The 24,144-nt window shown below is 38.3% G+C and overlaps 1 protein-coding gene and 1 long non-coding RNA gene across 2 annotated transcripts in view; one reads left to right on the forward strand and one right to left on the reverse strand.

The window, feature by feature from the left end:
• Nucleotides 1-424, reverse strand: part of PTCHD1 (patched domain containing 1) — a 54,587-nt gene extending 54,163 nt beyond the window's left edge. The window contains exon 1 of the mRNA XM_027868337.1: nt 74-424. Within this exon, the coding sequence (XP_027724138.1) occupies nt 74-424 (351 nt within the window). The remainder of the gene's footprint in view (nt 1-73) is intronic.
• A 1,492-nt stretch (nt 425-1,916) lies between these two features.
• LOC114047154 overlaps nt 1,917-24,144 on the forward strand; it is a 186,682-nt gene continuing 164,454 nt past the window's right edge. Inside the window, exons 1-2 of the long non-coding RNA XR_003569582.1 lie at nt 1,917-2,117; nt 2,419-2,537. This is a non-coding gene — a long non-coding RNA (uncharacterized LOC114047154). The remainder of the gene's footprint in view (nt 2,118-2,418; nt 2,538-24,144) is intronic.

Consider the following 24,144-nt stretch of genomic DNA (forward strand, 5'->3'; position numbering starts at 1 on the left):
GTAAGAGCAGCAGTCTCAGCAGGAGCAGCCCGCCTGCCTGACCTCTCGCGTCTGGCCCCCAAACCCGTTTTACCTTTAAGATCAGGTCTGTATGGTGCTGGTCCAGCATATTCTCCTGTTGGAAGGAGGTAATGATGACCCGGCCGTAGCGCCCGGGAGTCTGCAGGTCTGAGTAGAGCCGGTGCTTGGAGCGGTTCACTGGAAAGAGACTGTTGACTAGATTCCTCTCAATCTTGGCCAGGCTGTGCTTGGGCGCCAGCAGGTGTTCCACGCTCTCCTCTATCTGGTAGCGGCTGAAGCTAGCCCCCAGGAGGATGGAGATGAGCACGGGGGCGGAGGCGAAGAAGACGGGGTGACTGGCAATGAAGTGGCCGAGCCGGGAGAAAGACGTCCTCAAGCCTCTGTGAAGAACCTGCCGCAGCATCCTAGTGCAGAGGGAGCGCAGGAGGAGGACAAGGCGCACGCACGGCTGTGGCTGTGGTTGTGGCGGTGGAGGTGGTGGCGGTGGTGGCGGCGGGGGTGAGATCTGAACCTCTCTCGGAGCCCGGTCACAACCATCGGGGAGTCCCGAGCAAAACCTCGGGAGAGTCCCCTCCGAGAGGAAACAGACCCTCCTCCCTCCCCCCTCCCCCAGCCAGGCAAAAAATGCGACCCTCCCCCCACACACCCTTCCTGCCTCCGCACCCCCTACTCCACCCTATATCTCCTTCCCCCTCCCCCCCACCTCTTCCCAGCAAAAGGGGTTCGGGGTTGGGCGGTTGCTGCTGCTGCTGCTGCAGCTGCTTCCTTCCTTTTCAGCGCTGTCGGGCCCTGGAGAAGTCCTCCCGGCGCCTCATGATCTAACTTACCAAACCCAAATGCCATCGAAGGGGGATGGAGACAGCGACAGAAGCAGCAGCAGCAGCAGCAGCAGCAGCGGCAACAGCAGCAGCAGCAACAGCTACGGCAATAGCAGTAGCACCAGGGAGACGCTCGCAGGAGAGAACACGAGGGAAAGAGAATTCCAGGCTACACCCAGTCCCCTCCCCTTCCCTCTCCACTCCCCCTCCCCACAGCCCCGCCCCTCTCCACGCCAGTCCCAGTCAGCCCAGGCAAAGGGAGGCAGAAATAAATAAATAAATAAATAAACAAACAAATAAATAAATAAATAAATAAATAAATAAATGAAGGGATCTTGTTTTCAAAACAAAAAAGTAGGAGTTGGATTTGGAGACCTCTGATTTCCTTGAGAGCCGCGGAACGCGAAGGTGGGGGGGAGAGGAGGAGAATGAGAGAGCAAGCTCTACCCCTCCACCTCCCCTCAGGTAGCAGCGAGGAAAGACACGTTTGCAGAAAGGACTGGGGGGTGGGGGGGTAGAACCCCAAATGCCAAACAACCTTTCTAGCAAAAAAAAAAAAAAAGAAAAAGGCAGTTCAACGAACGCTGAGAAGGCTTGGAGGAGAGAAACTCCAGGGTCGGTCTGCCTGTTGTACGTCCAAGGGAGAGCTGGAAGTGCCTCTGTGTGAAGCGTGAGATACCCTCGCACAGACTCAGGCACATAGGCGTACACTCTCAGAGCCCGAGGAAGGGCTAGGGGAGAGGAAAAGGGAAGATCCCTCCGGCCCCTCCCTCTCCTCGGGGGGTCTCCCCCAGTGGTAGGTTGCAAGTCGCCAGCTTCATAGCAAAGCACCCAGTTGGGGAAATTCAAAGCACACGTTTTCCTCTCTCCTCGTTAGTAGCGCAGGGTGGAGGGGCAAGTTCCTCTTTGGTTGCAGTTATTTCTTGGTCAGTTTTAACCTCCTCTACCTACGCCATCCCCCACCCCCAGAAAAAAAAAAAACCCCCTTCCTTCCCCGCTGTGATCCCCCCCCCCCCCCCAACTAAGAGTGATTGATGGCAATAAATTATCAGGCAGCAGCAGCCAGCGGAGCAGCGGATCTTCCGAGCTCTCAGGAGTCCTGGGCTCGCCTCGGAGCCTTTTTCTGTCTGCGGGCAGTCCGGGATCTCAGTGACCTGTATGCCGCCCGGGATCTCAGTGACCTGTATGCCCCAGGGGACGTGGGGAGCAACCCCTTAGCGAGTTTCGGAGCTGTGGAGGGGTCCGCCCACCTGACTGGCAGATGGGACCGTTAGGGTGGTAAGTGACAAAGATGGCTAATCGCAGTAGTAAAGAAGAGAGAAGGAGCACCCCTCCTTCTTTCCCGACTCAGCGTCTGCTCTCCTCCCTCAAATTCACTGTATACGGAGGGAGGGAGGGCACTTGATCGTGACACCCAAGGCAGAAGCTCTGAGAAATAAAGAATGTTCCTTCTTGGAGGAAGGGACTGCCGGAAAGCCTTAAGAGGCACCGACTGCTCCAGAAAGTTTTATATATACATCCATACTTAATGGCTAATTTTTTTTCCTCCCTCTCTCCCACCTCCCTCAATTCACCTCAGCAGAAATCCCAGAGAAGACGCAAGACGGGTGCGGATAGCCCCCAGCAGGTCCTCACGCCTCAGACCCGATCGGCAGCGGAGGCGGCGGCGGCAGTAGCTGAAGGAGCAACAGCACAGAGGTACAATTTTGTGTATTTCATTGGTACCTCAAACCCTTAGCCCTAGTCTATCAGCGCATAAACCTGGTCTCTGAACTGAGCACCCCTAGTCCAAACAACGCCAGCAAAAGAAGATTCAGCAGTGCCTGAGATTCAGATAGGCAATTTCCCCTCCTTCAGGAGCAGCAGCAGCGTGCTAAGGGTAGCCCCTTTCCTAGGGTGCTATGTCCTCTTCCTCCTTTTCCTTCTTCTCCAGTCCTTCCCACTGCTGCTCAGACTCTGGGTGCGCCAAGCCCGGGTCAGTGTTGTGTTCCAAGGAGGTTGTTATCAAGGGGCGACGTCCTTTGACTTTTCCCGACGTTGCTGGGCATGGTCATCCATGTTAATCAGAGCTGAAGGAAGATTGAAAGAGATGGGGAGCAGAGGAAAGGGGTGGTTCGGAAGAGGAGACAGAAGTGATAGAGAAATAGAGAAGACACAAAGAGACAGAGAGACTGAGAGAAAGAAACATACAGAGATACACAGAGAGAATAGGGGGCTGAAGGGATAAGCATGTGTGTGAGAATACTTCTGATTGAACTTAGCTACTTGCCTTTTGAAAGAGGGAAGCAGTGGGAGAGAAAAAATTTCACCCTTTCTTCTATCTCTCTGTACTCTCATCCGGGCTGACACCCTCTACCCTTCCCTTTATTATCCGTGGCAGCTGAGAAAAGCAATCCCTTGACGCTGTCCAGTGCACCCACCCCAGAGAAGTATGTTCTGTCTATCCTCTTCTCCATTCATTTGTGATTTCCACCGTGCCTTTCACTGTTAACACACAGGCACAGACACACACACGCACACACACACACACACACACACACACACACACACACACACACACACTTCACTATCCTCTCCATTTCGGGAAAAGTACCTGAAAATGTTTGGGTCCCATAGCTTCCAATCTCAGCCTCTCCAGATCCAGCTCTGCCTTTCCTTTACTTCCCCTTTCTCCAGAGAAACAATTACAGGGTATCCCAAAAGTCTTTATGTAGTTTTAAGCTTTAATAATACTTAGATTTTCTGACACTATAGAAAGGAGAATATGTCATCTCAAAGTATTTTTATTGATGGAACCCCCTCTTTGATTTCTGTGTACCCCCAATATCTCTTCAAAAAGGCTCTTTGCTGATTCATAATTGTGAAGGGGAAAGGGTGTTGGGTTTTACTCATGCCCCCTGTAAAAGGAGGAGGGAAGAGAGAGAGAGAAAGAGAGGGAGAACGGTTCTGTTCTTGGTCTGTTTTCTAAGCTACTTTAGGAAACCACCCACCTTCAAGCAGCTGAGGAGCTAAAAAGAGATTGGAGATCCCCTGCATTACAGAGAAGCAGATTGAAAGGGCAAAATGGAAAAGAAGGGGAAAAACAGAAAAGGAGCTTTTGTGTTGTGTGTGTGTGTGTGTAGGTGTATATTATATATGTATGTATGTATATATATATAAATATATGTATATCTGTATATTTGCATGAGAGGTTATAAGTGCTTCTTATTTGGGTAAATGGTTGAGGGCTTTTGTATGGACAAGAGAAGAAAGTGTGAAGGCATATAAATGACTTTATAGTTTTGCCAGAGCTCCTCAAAATTTGAATTACTATTATACTAAAGTCTTTGGACTTTAAAATCTGCTCCCTCTCATCCTCTCAATCAAATTTCTGGTTCTTTTAAATCCTGGTTGTGAAATATTCAGCCAAATTGTGGCCCCAATATTACCAAAGGCTCTTAAAGGAAGGGCCCTTCACTTATAAAGAGGCATTTACTTATCTTATACTCCCTTTACTACCCTTACTGTAGATCTGCTAAGGCAGTGGCTTCCAACCTTTATAGAGCAAGTTTCCTCTTTTGCAAAAATAAGGGTGATTTTTATCTCTCTATAAAATTCCTATTTTAATAAATCTCTGCAAATAATATTTTAGCCTGTATTTATTTAAACTGAATTCATTATAATTTTTAAGAAAGTGATATTAAACATAGATAAAATTTCAACATACAATAAAATAACATATAGAGTTATTGATTGATAAAATCCTTTAGAATTTTCACATTTAAAACTTCTAACATTATGACATAATAATTATTAATCATTGGGGTAAGGAACAGAATCGTGATTGATATAGGGAACACTTTGGAGGAAACATTTTGCAAATGTGGCAAGGCCATGACCAGAACTTGGACCCAGGTTTTCCTGGTTTCAAGGCAGTTTAGTAACTCACTAGGACATTCTGCTTCTCAATAATCATGATAGCAATATTATTAATGTGATTAATAGCCTTTTTTAGGTCATAATTTCTCAAAACATAATAATATCCATGCACTTGAGATGTTTCAGTCAATAAAGGAAATTGATATTTTGTTGTTATAAAAGCTATGGCAAAAAACTGTTGCACACAAATAAGATACTTATAAAACAGCAAAATTTATAGCTCTGAGACAAAATAGAGACTCCTTTATGGAACTATAGCCAATCCTAACATTTTCAGGTTTAAATGTTTGTTTCAGTGTACTATCACAAGATAAATCTATTAACCATTCTTTGGATGGACTAAGAACAAATATATCATATTTATCCATGGCAAATGGATTCCTTATTCATTTATACTTTGAAATATCCAGGTCTTTAAAATAAAATAACAATTGCTTTTGTGGAATGATCAAGTGATTAACAAACATCACTAATTTCTTCTATTTAGTTTGTAGGGCAGGCTTTTAAAAACTGACAAATAAAGTATTTTGTAATTTTAAAAATTCTGTTCTTAAACTTTTTAAAAAATTCACTTTATTTGTACTACTCAGCTCTTTCTAGAATATCCAATAAATATGCAAATTTAGAGAATGAATTTTTGTTATAAAGGGACTTGTTTCATCTTTGATATCATCAAGAAAAATAGTAGTTTCTTCTTTTAGCTCAAGGTACTTTATCATGAGAAAGCCAGCATTTTTTTTTATAATGAAGAAGTACCCTATGCTTTGTGCCTATATTGTTCCACAATGTTGTGAAGAACTTTCCTTTTAATGGACTTAAAATAAGTTAATCAACTTCTAACAACTTGAAAAGCAGTATGCAGTTTGTCATTCACATGTCTCCACACAAGTGATCATGCATCATGCAATATGTACAAATTAATTAAATTAATGTTGGCAGATCTGAGCTTTGTCCTGATATTGATTGAATTCCATCAATGCAGAGTCCAATAGAATTCTTCCACTTTAAATAATTTTCATTAAAAAAATCCATCAATTACATTGAAAATGTCACTTGATGTGTCATTGCTATTGTTATGCAGTCCTGTCCAGCTCTATCCACAGCACCACCTAGTGGTTATTATGGCAAGGATTATGAGGTCTGGCTGCCTCAGGTTAGCCTTCAATCCTTCAGCTTTGTTACCATATTCATTGCTGTTATCATATAGAAGAATATTTGGACTTTTAAAAATTAGTAATTACATCTACCTCATAAATCAGCTAAGCTCAGGGGCTCTATTCCATTTCATTAAATATTCATTTAATAAACTGAAAAGACTTGCTTTCCCAATAATACTCAACTCCATCTCCATTTCTATCTCTCTCACCTTCTTTCTCTCCTCTCTCTCTCTCTCTCTCTCTCTCTCTCTCTCTCTCTCTCTCTCTCTCACACACACACACACACACACACACACACGGTATATGGGGTATTCAGGAGGACTAGCACTTCTGGTGTAGTGGTTCTCTGAGTCCTTTTCAGGGATGCTTTCACCCAACTCTCATCTGTGGCTCCAAGAAGCTATAGCATGCACAGTGGCCACATCCCAGTAGAACATATTGACAGACAGGCTAAACCAGGTTAAGGGTAACTGACAGGCCTCAAACCTGTCAAGAAGTTAGAGGGTTGTCTACCCCAAGCATGTGAGGACTGCCCCTGGTGGAATGGGTGGATGAAAATTTGTTCCGAAGGCTATGAAGGTGACTGAAGCAGGTTGTGTGGACTGCTTAGCGCTTGGTCAGGCATCGAAGATACCAAGATCATCCATTGTATCCTGGGCCATTGCCAGTAGTCTCCACATTTGTCCTGCCACTGGACTTTGATGACTTAGAAAGAGGGAATGAGGCTGTTGACTGCAACTCTGCTTCACTTAAATCCAATTCATAGGCAAGTCAAGACATCATGTCATGATGTCATTGATCCTCTTTGAAAACTGACAAACAACAACAACAACAATACATATCTATATATAAATCTCCTATGGTTAATTCAATATTAAAGTTCCTATTACACAGTTTATTAAAAATTAATTCTTAATAATAAAGGCATAATCATTTATAGTATTTTAGCTATGAAAAAAATGACAACCAGAGTCACCTCTCACCACAACTATAACTGTGCATGATTCCTTACATCTGAAGACAAGTCCACTATTCAATTTACTTAATATGTTGAGCAAAGTCTCTTCTCAAGAATTTATCTTTCTTGAAAGATAAAGGTTAAGACAGTTGCATCAGGAAAAGGCCTCTATATTCTCTTTCTTTCTGTCTTCTATAGTTTCTGTTGTGTCATGACAGGAAAAGAGTCTCTTTAACTTCTCTGAAGCTATCGCTTTGAACAATCTCCTCAACTTTCAATTAAAATGGCCATTTTCACAACATTACAATTTCCTCTTGCCAATTATAGTAACTTAACTATAACTATTGTAGGAGAAGCTTTTGAAACAGGAGTTGAATTTCTCCCCATGACCAAAACATTTCTAGTCCTCTGAAAATCATTCATGGGTATATAAAATCCATTTCAATATCATATTAATATTAATAAAACTAATATCTTATATAAAATACTAATGCAAAGTATCTCTTGATAAGTTGCTTTAAATAAGAAGAAAAAAGTACAGCATGAACAAAGGCAACAATAACATCTAAATAGAATTTTATACAATGTAATGCATAATAATAATGGTAAAATAGAACAATAATGAATACACATATCACTACATTTGCACATCAAAATGTCCAAAACACTACTGGATACAATTCATTAGCAGTAACATCCGGCTGCATCAGTAACCACTTCTACTGTTTCTTTTGTAATTTCATTAAACTACTTAGAGTTTGAATAATTTGGTTCTTTTGTGACATACTGACCTTTTTGAATGTTGATATATCTCAGCTTATTGATAGTATATACTCCCTACCATTATCTTTAAGCTTTATAGATTGCCTTCCTTTCTCTGCCCCCCTCCCAAAAAAAAAAAGTCTTTACAAATGAAGTTTTAGGCAGGAAAGGCATAGCCTGTGGATGAAGGCCTTTTCTTTGAACTAGTTTCTCCTCAGTTCTAGCCAAGATTTTGTTTCTGTACATAGTGTCTACCTCAGTTATTTGCATAAAGTTGTTTTAATGTTGTCTCCTCTATTAACCTTTAGAGCGGTTTTCTGGGTTTTTTTCCCTTTCTTTGTATCCTTAGTGTTTAACACAATGCCTCGTACATGTTAGGCATTTAATCACTACTTGCAGAATGACTGACAGACACTAGTGACATCACTTTAAAGTTATCATCTATTTCACATAGTTCAGTTATAAGTGGTTGATGGTTTAATTGTTTATAATTACTTTTCTCTTGTTCCTTAGGGTATCTAATTAACTTTCCTTTAGGTTACATATGTTTTCTAGTAATTGTTTTTATAGAATCCCTAATACTTTCTGGTATTTTTCTACACATTGGTAAGTTGCCTTATCTTTGAACAACTTGAGAAGGAGGAGATTTCTATCTATCTGCTAATTTGTGGTTTCCTTGAACCCCAAAGTTTCTGAAAAAAAAATTGCTACATGGCTATAGTCCTTGGTAATATACCTGGACATTGGAACTTTGTATATTTCTGTCAGAATTTGTCTGACCTGAGGTCATAGCTAATTGTTAAGCTTGCCTCTACTTATCCTTAAAATGAGAAATGTATCAATTATGAGTAACATTTCATTCTACAAGACATCTTTTTTCTTCTTATAAGACACCAAAGCACAAGTCAATATATAGGCATGTTTCATACCTAAAAATTAGTAAATATGGTCTAAAACTTGAGGCTTCACTTCTGGTGGAGCTGTTTGCATGGCTCCACTCAGATTTCTGTTCAGACTTTAATGTTCCCAGCATGTTCATCAATGCCCCCAGGTCTCCTTGAGGAGAGAAAGTTGGGTAGTTCTTAGTTTCTTAATACCTGATGAAGCTAGTATTTCTTTAAATAATTTTCTTTCAAAGTTTCTAACTTGGTCAGAATAAATCCTGATAGGGGCAATAATAGATTAAAAACATTTCTTTTATAATATTTCAGCAGCTATGAAAGTGTTTTAGTTGAATATGCATAGGTTGGATATGCCTGTGCATATCTGATGACATTCTCAGTCCCTACTAAAATATGACTTGTATTCTACTTATGTCCCAGTGATTAAAAAAACAACAACCAATACTTATATTCTATAAGTGTATTGTACAAGTTGGTAGTACTTTTCCTTGAATTCAATGAACACAAGTATTATACTTCTTAGTGACATCTGTAATCATCTTGGGCCAATAATATTTGTTCCTTAGTAGCTCCAGCATCCTCTTGTTCTTTATGTTCAGTCATACCATAGAGTTTCATGGCCATAACATGCTATGTTCTAGGTAGCACTAATTGCTTCCTGGTACCATATGTGGGAACACTGACAATCCTATATGGTACAACCCCAACTTTTGTCACAGTCTCAATATTATGATCTGGGTATTCCAACTTAAGTCTTTTAGCATCATTGATTTCTTAGCTTGTATTACTTCTCTGCCAATCATCCACAGACAACTGCAACAAAGAGGGTTGGTTTAATGAAACAATGTTCACATATGTCGTTGGCATGTTATCTGGTAGAAGTCTTGAAGTCTCAGCTACATTTCCATTTGATCGTGCTCTGAGTATACGGCTTTAATTACTTTCTTCAGTATTACTATCATTTTGATGTTACGTTGACTTAAATACAGAGCATCAGAATCCACATTAGTTTTCCCTGGCTGTAGTACATGCTGAATTCAAAATTGGCCAAAGCTGCTACTCAGCTCTGGAAAAGAGCATATAATTTGGCAATAGGTAAAATATGTCAGTGGGTTGTCAGCTTACGTGTGAAATTTAGCTCTATAAACATAGTCTTAGCACACTTCAAAGCTAAGAACTCCAAGTTTTGTTCAGGATAACAAGTCTCACTGTCAGCAAGTCCTAATTTGGAAAAGACACGGTTTCTTATGACCGTTATTCTCTTGATACAATACTGTTTCTAATTCTTCCAAGTTGTGTCTCTATGCAGGATAAAAGGCTTCTCTGGAATTAAGTAAAGCAACACTGGAGCACGTATAAGACAAATGATCACATTTTTAAAAGCTTGTTCTTATTTATCTGTATAGCAATCACTGTACAATGACTTCAAAAAGCATAGAGTACATTGGGCTTCCCTCTCCTTCTGTTTCTGATTCTCTTCAATCATATATCCATGTGTAAGATAAGTCTGTGGTTTAGCAATATAATTCTGTATAAATATAAAATAGTAACCTCCATACCCTAGAAAAGCTCTTAAATCTCATAGATTTTGAGGTTTTGCCACTTAAGTAATGCTTTTATTTTGGGGGTCAGTTCTTACTCCTTACTATAGTCCTTACTCACATACTATATGACCCACATACTTAACAGAGGCTCTGTTAAACTGGCACTTTTTAATTAATAATTTCAGACCAGTCTTTTCTAGTCAACCTAATACTCTCAGAAGTATCTCTTCACACTTTTTCAATGTTTTTACAAAAACAATGCTATCTAGATATAAAACACTTTCAAGCAGTTAGTATCTTGAGCTACTTTCTCCATTAATTCATTTAGAAAGTGGCAAGTGCCCCCCAGATATCTTGAGGCATATTCTCAAACTTAGAAAATCCAGCCAGACAGATGAAAGCTATCTTCTCCTTGCCTTTTTCTGCTATAAGATAGTGAAGTGGCACAGTGGATAGAGCCTGGGCCTGAAGTCAAGAAGACGAGTTTGAATCTGTCCTCAGATACTTTCCAGTTGTGACCCTGGGCAGGTAATGTAACTTTTGTTTGCCTCAGTTTCCTCATATGTAAAATAGGGATAATAATAGCACCTGCCTCTCTGAGTTGTTGTGAGGATCAAATAAGATAATAATTGTAAAGTGCTTAGAACAGTGCCTGGCACACATTTAGCACTATATAAATATTATTATTATTATTATTATTATTATTATTATTATTATTATTATTAATGTGTATATTATTACTAATGTTTATATTCAACACTGAAAACCACCAGCTACTTAACATATAAGCTAAAACACCTTAAATTTTTGTTATTGTGTACTGGTTCACTTTAGTATGTTTATTCAAGGTTAGATTTGTATCTTCTCATTTTTCTTTCATACCACAACTATAGGTGAGGCACATGGGCTGCTAGAATTTTGTTGTTTTTGTTGTTGAATCATTTCAGTCACATCTGACTCTTTGTGACCTCATTTGGGGTTTTCTTGGCAAATATATTGGAATGGTTTGCCGTTTCTTTCTCCAGCTCATTTTCAGATCAGGAACTGAAGCAAACAAGATTAAATGACTTACCCATTGTCACATAGCTAGTAAATTTCTGAGGCCAGATTTAAACTCAGGTCTTCCTGGATACAGGCCTGACACTCTATCCACTCTGCCACATAGCTGCTAGAATTTATGATGATGCAATTAACTAATAGTTCTTTAAGGTGATTTTATGGGTGGGTTTTTGGCACCCATCCTAACTTCAGGTATCAGGATGTTATAAATGACTGATCCAACATAAGAAAGGGAACTAGAAAAGAATAGGTTTAGTTAGCTTGTAAGACTAGTTGACAAGGATACATATTGGTAGTAATGATTCAGTTTCTAATTCTGGTTCAGTTCAGTTCAGTTCAGTAAATTGAGCAACAAGAACTTCCCCTCTCTCCCATTTTCTTTACAGAGTTGATGTTTGAGTGGTGACACATGCAGTCAGATCTGAGGAGATTGGACTGTATCTTACTGGGGATTTTTTTTTTTTTGGAATTGGGAGATGCCACAGATCACGGCACCAGTGGACAACCTTCCATTATACATAAACCAAAGACATCATCATGTTCTACCTGACTATATCACAGCTGCTACTGTCCACCAGCATCCCATAATTCCCAGTGGTTTATAATCCTATCTGCTCCATAGTGTAGGGATTTTCCCCTTGAAATCCAATCCATAATGCAGCCTGAGGACTTTCCCTTTGAAATCCTATCTGCTTCCTAGGGTCTGCTCCTTCCCTTATATATAGATCTCTCTCTCTCTAGAAAGACAACTCAGTAGATCTCTTTCTCTGTGTCTCTGTGTCTCTGTGTCTGTCTGTCTGTCTCTCTTTTGCCATAGCCTACCACAGGTAAGTTCTGAGATCTTCTATCACAAATAAAGGGATTTTCTTGGAATTGTTGTGAATCAATATGTACAATTATTGGGTCCCAGATTTTTTCTTATAACATTGTACCAATACTTTATTTTTTTTTTCAATTTTTCAATACTTATTTCCCCCCAATTATATGTAAAATCAATTTTTAATATTAGTTTTTTTAAAATTTTGAGTTCCAAATTCTATCCTTCCTTCCTTTTCCTGCCTTCTCCCTGAAACAGTAAGCAATCTGATATAGATTGTACATGTGTGATCATGTCAAATATTTCTATATTAGTCTTTTTGTGCAAGAAGACTCAAACAAAAAAGAAAGTGAAAAATAGTATGTTTCATTCTCTATTCAGACAATACCAGTTCTTTCTCTGGAGGTGAATAGCATTTTTCATCATGAGTCCTTTGGGATTGTCTTGGATCATTGTATTGCAGAGAATAGTCACATCATTCACAATTCTTCATTGTACAATATTGCTGTTACTATGTACAATGTTCTCCCGGTTCTGTTCACTTCACTTTGTATGTACATTGTACCAATACTTTAAATAAATTGTAGTTAATCCTAATTAATGCTTACATTCCAGCAATAGTTGGAGTATACTTCAATCCCTCACACTCTATCATGTCCACTTCTTGAACTGTAATCAAATAAACTCTGTCACAGTTCTTGGAAAGATGTGCCACCCCTGTGATTCTCCAAAACAAAATATTCCTTCTTGGCTACTGCTCCCATATATGTGCTTTTTTATGCTATTAGAATATAAACTTGAGGTCAGGGATTGTCTTTGTTTTTTTATTTGTAAGTTTAGTATTCAGGTCATGCATGGAACATAGTAAATGCTTAATAATACTTTTTCATTCATTCATTCATTCATTGATTTATTCATGAGGAAGGTTAGTCTCACTTTTCTTACACATTTTGGTTCGTTATGTGTGCTTGTATGGAAACCTGGGAAAAATTGCTCAAGCTTTAGGTATTGGTTTGTGTCCAGAATCTTTCCAATAAAAGGAAATAGAAATTTACTCACTGTACAATATGAATCAGGTATGGAACAAGGATTTATTTTCTACTCACAAAAAAAATTGCTCAATAGAAAACACTCATCAATGTGTATTGATAGTTTTAAAATAGGATTCAGTAACTTATAGCTACTTTTATCATCTGCTGGAAAGTTTATACCTCAAACCTTCTAAGCATGAAACAGTTTACAGTACTGCTGATTAGGCACACCACATTTCAGTTTGACTCTCCACTCAAAGTCTATGTTTTTTGTCAAATCAAACCAGGAAATGGACTCATTCTCTGATGAAAGACTTCATTTGCTATTGGTCAGCTCCACTAAAGACCCCAGGATTTCTGGACATCTCAAACTCAAAAGGTCACCTTGAAGCTCAGACCACCTTGAGATCAATGTTCCATCTCCTACTTAGGAAAGAAAACAAAATGCAGAAGAGATAATCAGGCTCCCAGGCACAGATTTGCATAGTTGAGTCCCTCAGTTCTAGCTATGATGAAGAAGTAGCCACAGTGTGTGCAAAGTGGGGAAGAACCAAAATTCCTCTACCCCTGAAAGAAAGTCTCAAAATAATTTGCTAACTGGAGAGTTGAAGGAAGAAGGAAGAAGGAAGAAGAGAGGTGGAGTTATTCCCTTTTCAAAAGTCCGCTGAGTCATTGGCTCTTTTGACACAATGGCCAGTGAGGGGATTGCCTAATTATCTCAGATTATCAAGTCTCCCTTTGGTTAGCTAGAAGCAAACAGGAAGCTTCTTTGCATGTGCTATGCAGCACCCTTTACACATTCATTTGGCTTATATCCATAGATATATCCTAGCTTCTTGAAGGCCATGCTTATAGAGTGTAAACTCTGTCAGGACCTACCAATATTAAAAAGCTTTGAGTTACAGTCTTAAGGTATGTTTAGTGAGCCTTAGCATTGGAGACTTCTTCGTTGTTTTTGGCTACATTTGGGGAAGAATGTTTACTAAGTGAAGAAGTGATTCTGAACTGCATCATTAGAGACAGTACCCACACAGATGAAATCATGTCATTCTTGAAATATTGAAATCCATGTATGGAAACTGGGCTGTTGGCAAATTCAATTCAAATTAACTGGTTGCATTTAATAATCAACCACACACTTAGGGTGCTAGGTGCTGGAGATACAAGGACAAAAATGAAACAATTCAAGAAGCTTAGATTGTATCAGATAGGTGGGGACAGAACAGCATGTATATGGGTAAGTAAACAGATAACATAGACTAATTTTGAGAGAGGAGAAAAACTCAAAACTGGGTGGAAGGAGGAAAAGGAAAGGTCTTATACAGGAGTTGGTATTTGAGCTGAGGTTCAAAGGAAATTAGGGCTTCCAAGAGGTAAAAGTGAGAAGGGAGCATATTCCAGGCATTGGGAACAGCTTCTCTAAAGGTACAGCAAAAGAGGAAGTGATGTCTATATATACTATAGGAGGATCAGCAAGTTGGTCTGTTTAGTTAGAGCATAGAGTGCATAAAACAGAATAATATAAAATCAGCCTAGAAAGAGAAGTTGGAGCCAGACAATAAAGAATTGTAAATGCCAAGCAGAGGAATTTGCAATTCATCCTAGAGGCAATAGGAAACCATTGAAAAAGTTTTAACAGGAGAATGGTATGGTGACATACACACTTTAGGAATATCAATTTAGCAGTCCTGTATAGGATGGATTATAGAGGGCAGATTGAAGTTTGGGATATTGTTTGATCAATGAGGAAGTTATTGTAATGGTCTAGATCAGTGGTGTCAAACTCAAATAAAAGTGGAGGCCACTAATCTGTACATAAAGATCTCTGAATATTGAATTAGTTCTAAAATGTTATCAATATTTTGCCATATTTTTGTTTATTTTGTTAAATATTTTCCAATTACACTTAAATCTTGTTTGGGCCATATTCAGGAGTTTTGCACAGGCCATGAGTTTGACTCCTCTGGCCTAGATGAGAGGTGATGAAAATTTGTACTAAGATAGTGGACAAGTGAGTGGAAAGATCAATCAAGAGATGTTATGGATATAGAATTAACGCTACTTGGCAAGTTATTGGATATGGAGGTGAAGGAAAGTTGAAGAATCAATAACGACTCAAGGTTATGAATTTGAGTGGGTAGAAGGATGGTGGTACCCTCAAGAAAAATAAGGAATTCAGAAAGAGTAGTGGGTTTTGGAGAGAAAGAATATTAGTTATTTTGGAAATGTGTAGCATGAGATACAATCCAGGAAGAGATGCCCAGAAGACAGGTGGTGATGTGGAACTGGAGATAAAGAAAGAAATGAAGATTGTTTATTTAGTTTGAGAATTGTATTCATAGAAATGATCATTATTCTTGTTGCAACTGACAAGATCCAAAGAAAGAAAGTACAGAAAGAAAACAGTAGGCCCATAACATCATACTGTTCCCAACCATGATGGATAGACAGGACTTAAATGATGGACTGGTCAACCATGCTTAATTATAGGGAAACAAAGTCACAGAAGTGTGGATGAGCATTCTATTGTCACATTAATATCATAAACAAATGCATTGCCATTTTTTACTTCTCTGAGACTGACACTATAGAATTTTTTAAAAAAACTTTTTACTCTTTTCCTTCATCTTTCACAGATCATTCATTGTTAATCCTTGATTATCTTTCCTTTGAAATATTTGTTTTATATTTCTCTACTCAGTGTTTCCAATAGGAATTTCTCTAGAATTTCTTGACATCTGCTATTCTAATGTTCAATGTCCACTAACTGATTTAGTTAAAATTGCAAAGCAGTTAAAATTTGTTTTTGTTGTCTTCTCATCTCCCTTTCTGTGCCCCTCTTCCATACCTTTTGGCCTATTCTCTCTTGAAGTATACCTTGTTTTAAAATTACCTCTTTATTTTCTACTAACATATGCCCATCAAAATTTCTATTCCCTCAGTGAATTGATTTCATCTAACTGTTTGGAGAAGCATGACTTTAATAAATGGATATGCTAATCATGACTAATGGCATCCTTTACCATTTCAGGGTTATTAGCATTTTAAAAAAGGAATGTATGTTGAAATTTTGAGCATTATTAAGAGATTTTTTTGGAGAAAGGCATCTTGGTGCCTCTGAAATCATACCATCTAGATATTTCTTTTTCTTACTTAGTGCCTATAGGTAAAGATAGGTACTAAGTCTGTCAAAGTTTTGCTGATGAGAATTCAATGGTCAGCTGTGGTCTGAGGTTGGGAGAAATCTTACTGGGAAATTAGTTCCTCTAGTATTGACAGCAGAAAATCAGGTGATGGGTAAAAAAAAAAAAAACCAAAAACAAAAACAAAAAAATCTAAGCAAACAAAAAAACTAAGAAAGATAAATTTAAGGGATTAGGCTGAGGTAGAAACTAAGCAGAAACTGGATTGAGAAGGATGGGACATTTAAAGAATCCTATGAAATTGTATAGATGATTTAATTTGACAGCCAAACCAAAGAGCCAAAAGTAAACAAGCTGGAAGAAACCAGAAATACATGAGCTGAGTCTTCCATGATGAAGAAAAGTTGTCACATGACAAAGAGTGCCTACCAATGGCCTACTTTTAATGGAAAACTGGATTGTGTTTGCTATGGGTACTGTTGTGCTTTTAGGAAGAGAATAAATTGGAAACTAGGAACCAGAGATCATCCATACCTTTGCTCTACTATCTCCTCTACTATTTGTCACAATTGGAGACAATTATTCAGAAGCTAGTTGTTTTTCAGAAACCAGTAGGCAGAGATTCAGTTGAAGGATTCTTCAATCATTCTGGAGAGCAGAATGCCTAATGGGCTATAAAGCTGTTCATATCCTTTGATTCAGCAATACTACTACTAGGTTTCTATTCCAAAGAGATCCAAAAAAGAGAAAAGGACCCATGTGAACAAAAATATGTATAGCAGCTTTTTTCCCCAAAGCATTAGAAATCAGCGGGGAGGGCTGCCCATTGATTGAGGAATGGCTGAAGTTGTAGTATATGATTGTGATGGACTATTATTGTGCTATAAGAAATGACAAGCAGAATGATTTCAGAAAAACCTGAGAAGACTTACTTGAACTGATGCAAAGTGAAGTTAGCAGAACCAGGATGTTTGATTCTAGCCATCTATAGGTTAGAGGCCAGATGGGTCCTGTTGACATTAATTGGTGTCAGAAGAGGGATTGGACATAGAACCAGGCAATTGGACTCTCTGAACCAGTGGGAAAGTACAGAATGATTGGATCAGTTCACAATTTCACCAACAGTGCATTTTTCCACATCCCTTCTAATATTTATCATTTTCCTTTTCTGTCATATTAGCCAAATTGATAGGTATGAGGTGGTACCTCAGAGTTGTTTTAATTTGCAATAGCGATTTAGAGCATTTTTTTCGTATGACTATATATAGCTTTGATTTCTTCATCAAAAACTGCCTGTTCATATACTTTGACCATTTGTCAATTGGAGAATGACCTGAATTCTTAGAAATTTGACTCAGTCCTCTATAAATTTGAGAAATGAGATCTTTATCAGAGATACCTGCTGTAAAATCCCTTACCCCCCCAGTTTTCTGCTTTCCTTTCAATTTTGGTTGAATCAGTTTTGTTTGCACAAAAACCCTAGACTATATTTCTTAAAATACTCTTTGACATCTCTTGATCTGTTGGTATTATCTTATCTTTCTGATCTGGACCCCAACTCCTGCCTTTAGAAGCTGTTTGCTTATTACTATCTGCCTTTTATGCTTATTATTCTATCTCTTTGGGAATCAATCATAGCTCTTTACAGTCAACCCAATGTTTTTGACCCTTCCCAGAGAAGGGAACTGCTAGCCTTCCTGGCCAGAAGAAGTTTTCCCTGCTCCTTTTTAAAAGAAGCCTGAGGTTACACCAGGAAAGAGATCCCAGCTCAGTCCAAGATTGGAACTGAGCCTCTCTCCACCCCTGGATGAGGCTAGAATGGACTCCTCTACTCCTCTCTACCTTTCTAAATTCTATCCATCCTTTAAACTCCAGCTTAAATCCCAGCTCCTTAATGCAACCTTGACTGATTGCAATAGGCTCCATTAATCTCTTTTTACCTTTGAAGTCCTGTATTTCAGTATAGTCAGTAAAATCCAATTTTGTACTTGTTTTCAGTTTATATATGTTAATTTTATCTCTCCATCCATGAGTAAAATCTCTTAGAGCAGGGACTATGGTCTAGATGATCTTTACAGGACACATACAGTATAGGTAGAACTTTGTACATCTTCAAACTTCTTCAATATTTCAAACATCCAAGCTTTTGTTAGATAATCTTTGAAAGCTACTATGGCCAAAAGCTTTATCACCCTGAATCCTATGTAGTGATAATTCTTTTCTAATTTAGCTTGTCTTGCCTCCTGATGACAACTCTTTAATCCATCTCTGAGTATATACTTGAAGCCCTTACTATTTGATAGCATTTATCATAGCTTGGGTTCCACCACATAAGGAAAAAAAGGAAGGAACACAAACAAGCATTTATTAAGTACTCACTTTGTGCCAGGTACTGTGCTAAATGCTTTACAAATATTTTGACATTTGATTCTCACAACAACCCTGGGAAGTAAGTACTATTATTATTCCCATTTTGCATTTGAGGAAGCTGAGTTAAACAGAGATTAAGTGATATGCACAGAGGTAGTAAATGTCTGGGACTGGATTGGAATTCAGATATTCCTAACTTTAGGGTCAGTACACCATTGAAAACCTAGGGGCATGTCTGTACCATATGAATACATAAGTAAGTCTTTTCGTGGCATTTTAAATTGTCATATAAACATGAATTATTGCGTAGCATGGTTCTATGTAGATAGTAGATATCATCACTTTATTCTTATAATAATGGTGGTGATGATGTTGCTTATGGTGGTGTTGGTAGAACGTGGGTCTTCTAACCAAATACTGTGCTTGAGACATGACATATATAAATGTGTAAGTGTTGCCATGTTAAAAAACGATTCCAAAGACTAGAAAATAAGGGACAGTGAATACATTAAAATATCAGTAACTTCTTAATTTTAACTTCACTATTTCAGAAATTGTGGTAATTCAGACAGGGGTTGGGGTAAAGGCTACCTTTACTCTTGGAGTTTACTTACCAAATTAAGGGAAAAAAATTAAGGATATTAATCACATTGTGTGTATGCAAATGATGGTGCTAATTATAAATGAATCTTACCTATTCATTAAAATAGGCTCAGTGGGACTTCTATTTAAAATCCTTTTGTAAGCAGTATTTTGAATTACTATATGTACTTGAAAGCAATAAATCTGTATTTTTAAAAATATATTTTATAATTCAGGCTTTTTATAGATTCAAACTGGCTTAAATTAGTGAGGTTTTTATGCTATTTATTTCTAGTACCAGAAAAAGATGCACTCTCCAAATAACCTTTCCTACACAACACTTAATCATAAAATCAGGGAATTTTTATAGTTAAAAGATAATTTTATATAATTTAATTCAGAGGTATTCAATGCTTCTGTAAGACAGGTGAGACATGGCAAAACTTTTATGTATGGTTTTGCTTTTATAAAGAATGTTCACAAAAAGATAGAGCAAAAATAGAAGTTACAAAGCATTTGTTCCACAAATCTGGGCATTCATGCTCTAGGAATACCATCTTGGTCCATGGGGAAGATGGGTTTAAACACAAAGCAATTGCTATCAAGTGTTTGTCCCACCAAGTTCACTTTCAAATATGCATAGTCAATAGATGAGTTGATATCTCTCCTTCTTGGTGACTTTTGATTTACAATTATGCAGGGTCTGTCAGATAATCAGGACTTTGTTCTTCAGTGGGTTTGGTTGTCTGAAAAATCTGGAATGGACCTCAGGTGAGGGAAAAGCCTGAGGACTTTCTGCCCATCCAGAGGCTTACAACATATTTTCCTTGTTCAAATTAGCCATACAGAAAAAGAAAACCAGACTACTTTTCTAATATCCCAAAATATCAGGTTTAAATATGTACACATTATTTATTGTTCCTCCATGAAAGCCATTTTGGTGTAGTAGGAAACACCATGGATTTGGACTGAGTTGACCTGATTTTGAATCTTAGCTGCTCTGCCTTTTTTTCCCTCCACATATGACCTTGGGTAAACCAAAAGAGAGGGCCAGATTATAATATATATTCTAAATCTCTCTTCTCATGTACAAATGCAAAGCACACAGCCCTTAGACCTTAGACTTTGTTGTGTTACATTTAGCTTCCTGGGGTACCAGATCTTCCTCTAGGCATTAATCTGGGGAACTGTGACTTTAGCCCCCAGGACTTTGACCTTTTAATGCTCTCTAAACTTCTTTCATTATTGAATTCTAAATGAGCATACTGGACTCTTCAGATCTGTTGCAACCAAGTTCAAACCGCTTATCCTCCTTCAAGCATAGATGCTGAATCTTGTACTTTTCTAGAGCTCTGTTCTTTATCTACCTGTTCCAGAGGGGGAAAAAAAAGATCTATGCATTCAGAAATGATATAGAAGCATAAGGTAATTAGAAGTACATATAAAATAAACCCACTATTTTAGAGTGAGTGGCACCTAAGCTTTCTAATTTAATACTCAACTAAAGTTTCTTATCCTAAATCCCTTTAAACTAGATGATTTAGAAATAATTTTTATGTGAAGTTTCCTCCAATACTGCAAAAAGATCTAAATTCAACTTTACACATAGATCACTCTAAAATTCACAAAAGATAGTTCTTGTCACTACAGTGGGAAATGTTGGACTAAAGCCTAAAAGAACATCTTGTTTTTTAATATCATTGTGCTTTAGTCAGTTAGTAAATCAATTAACATTTTTTAAGTGCTTATTATGTGGTAGGTACTGTGATAAGTATTGGAGGTATAAAGTAAGGTAAAGGGCAGTCCCTGCTCTTGAGGAGCTCACAATATAATGGGCGAGACAACATGCAAACAATTATGTATAAACAAACTAGAATTAAGAGGGATTGGGAAAGACTTCCTGTAGAAAGTGGAATTTTATGTGGGATTTAGAGGAAGTCAGAGAAGCTAACAGATTGAGGTGAAGTGGAAGAACATTCCAGGAATGGGGAACAGCCAGTGAAAATGCCCTGAACCTTGTAGTGAGTGTCTTGTTCATGCAACAGCAAAGAGTGCAGTGTCACTGGATAGACAAGTATGTGGCAAAAGAAGAGGGTTATAATGTATAAGAAGATTGGAAAAATTGGGGGAGGGCTAATTTATGAGTGCTTCAAATGCTAAATGTGGAATTTTATATTTGATCCTGGTGGTGTTAGGGAGCCATTAGAGTTTATTAAATTGTAGGGGGTGATATCATCAGATTTATGCTTTGGGAAGATGACTTTGGCAGCTGAGTAGAGGGTAGACTGGAGTGGAGAGAGATTTATGGCAGGAAGACTGACCAGCAAGCTATTGCAATAATTTAGCCATGAGGAGATGAAGGCCTACATCAAGATGGTGACAGTGTCAGAGGAAAGAAAGGGGAATATTTAAGAGATATTGCAAAGATGAAATTGACTGACCTTGATGACATATTGGATTATAGGAGATGAGAGTTAGAGGAGTAGAGGATGACTTGTAGGTTGCAAGCCTGGGAGACTGAGAGGAAGGTGGTGCCCTCAACATTAATAGGGACATTTGGAAGGTGTAACAATTTAGGAGGGAAGATGAGTTCAGTTTTGGACATGTTGAGTTTAAGATATCTACTAGACATCCAATTCAAGATGTCTGAAAAGCAAATGGAGATGTGAAGTTGAAAGTCAGCAGGGAGGTTATAGAAGGATAAGTAGTTTTTAGAGTCATCAACATAGATCCATGGGAGCTGATGAGAGCACCAAGTGAAGCAGTATAGTAGGAGAAGAGAAGAAGGCCCAGGACAGATTCCTAAGGGACATCCATACTTAGTCGGCATGGCTTGGATGAAGATGACTAGGAGACTGAGAAGGAGTGGTCAGATAGGTAGGAAGATAATCAAAAGAAAATGGTGTTCTCAAAAGCCTAGGGAGAAAAGGAGAAGACAATGGACCCTGTTGAAGGTTACAGAAAGATCAAGAAAGATGAGTATTGAGAAAAGGCCACTGTATTTGGTAATGAAGAGATCATTGGTAACTTTGAAGGAAGCTCTTTCAGTTGAATTATGAGGTTAGAAAGCCAGACTATAGAGAATTAAGAAGGGGGTAGAGGCAACTATTATAGATAGTGTTCTCAAGGAGTTGCACCAAAAAAGGTGGAAGAGACATGGCACGATAGTTAGATAACCCTAAAGTTTAGTGAAGCCACTTTCTTTTCTTTTCTTTTCTTTTTTAAATTTTAAATTTATTTATTTTTAGTTTTCAACATTTACTTCCACAAGATTTTGAGTTCCAAATTTTCACCCCATCTCACCCCTCCCCCACCCCAAGATGTCATGCATTCTGAATATCCCTTCCCCTAGTCTGCCCTCCCTTCTATCTCTCCCCCACTTGTCTTATCCCCTTCCCCTTCTACTTTCCTGTAGGGCAGGATAGATTTCCGTACCCCATTTCTTGTATTTCTTATTTCCCAGTTGCATGTGAAAACATTTTTTTTTAAACAAGTGTTTTTAAAACTTTGGGTTCCAAATTTTCTCCCTTCTTCCCTCCCCACCTACCCTCATTGAAAAGGCAAGCAACTCAATATGGGTTATACATGTGCAGTTATGCAAAACACTTCCATAGTAGTCATGTTGTGAAAAACTAACTCTATTTCCCTTAATCCTATCCTGTCCCCCCCATTTATTCTATTCTTTCTTTTGACCCTGTCCCTCCTCAGAAGTGTTTGCTTCTGATTACCCCCTTTCCCAATCTGCCCTCTTCTCTATCATTCACCTGCTCTCTTGTCCCCTTCTCCCCCTATTTTCCTGTAGGGTAAGACAGATTTCCATACCCAATTGAGTGTGTATGTTATTCTCTCCTTAAACCAAATCCTATGAGAATAAGATTCACTCATTCCCTTTCACCTTCCCCTGTTTCCCGTCCACTGCAAGAGCCTTTTCTGTTTTTTTTGTGAGATAAATTACCCCATTCTACCTCTCCCTTTCTCCTTCTCCCAGTATAATCGTCTTTCACCCCTTGATTTTATTCTCCAGATATGACCCCTTCATCTTCAACTCACCCTGTGCCCTCTATCTATCTATATCTATAACTATACATACATACATACATATATATATATATATATATATGTAATTTTTTCCCTCCAACTACCCTAATACTGACAAAGGTCTCATGAATTATAAATATCATGTTTCCATGCAGGAATGTAAACAGTTCAACCTTAATAAGTCTCTTATGATTTCTCTTTCCTGTTTACCTCTTCATGTTCCATTTGAGTCTTGTATATGAAAGTCAAATTTTCTATTTAGCTCTGGTCTTTTCATCAAGAATGCTTTAAAGTCCTCTATTTCACTGAATGACCATTTTTTCCCCTGCAGGATTATACTCAGTTTTGCTGGGTAGGTAATTCTTGGTTGTAATCCTATCTCCTTTGCCCTCTGAAATATTATATTTCATGTCCTCTGGTCCCTTAATGTAGAAGCTGCTAAATCTTGTGTTATGCTGATTGTATTTCCACAATATTTGAATTGTTTTTTTCTGGCTGCTTATAATATTTTCTCCTTGACCTGGGAACTCTGGAATTTGGCTACAATGTTCCTAGGAGTTTTCCTTTGGGGATCTCTTTCAGGAGGAGATCGGTGGATTCTTTCAATTTCTATTTTGTCCTCTGGTTCTAAAATATCAGGGCAGTTTTCCTTGATAATTTCTTGGAAGATGAGGTGTAGGCTCTTTTTTTGATCATGGTTTTCAGATAGTCCAATAATTTTTAAATTCTCTTTCCTGGATCTATTTTCCAGGTCAGTTGTTTTTCCAATGAGATATTTCACATTGTTTTCTAAGTTTTCATTCTTTTTGATTTGTTTTACAGTGTCTTGATTTCTCATAAAGTCACTAGCTTCCAATTGCTCTATTCTAATTTTTAAGGAAGTATTTTCTTTAGTAAGCTTTTGGACTTCCTTTTCCATTTGTCCAATTTTGCTTTTTAGGGCACTCTTCTCCTCATTGGCTTTTTGGACCTCTTTTGCCATTTGGGTTAGGCTATTTTTTAAGGTTTTATTTTCTTCAGTATT

This window comes from Vombatus ursinus, unplaced genomic scaffold, assembly GCF_900497805.2.
Source record: "Vombatus ursinus unplaced genomic scaffold, bare-nosed wombat genome assembly UNPS02001419.1, whole genome shotgun sequence".
Lineage (NCBI taxonomy): Eukaryota > Metazoa > Chordata > Mammalia > Diprotodontia > Vombatidae > Vombatus > Vombatus ursinus.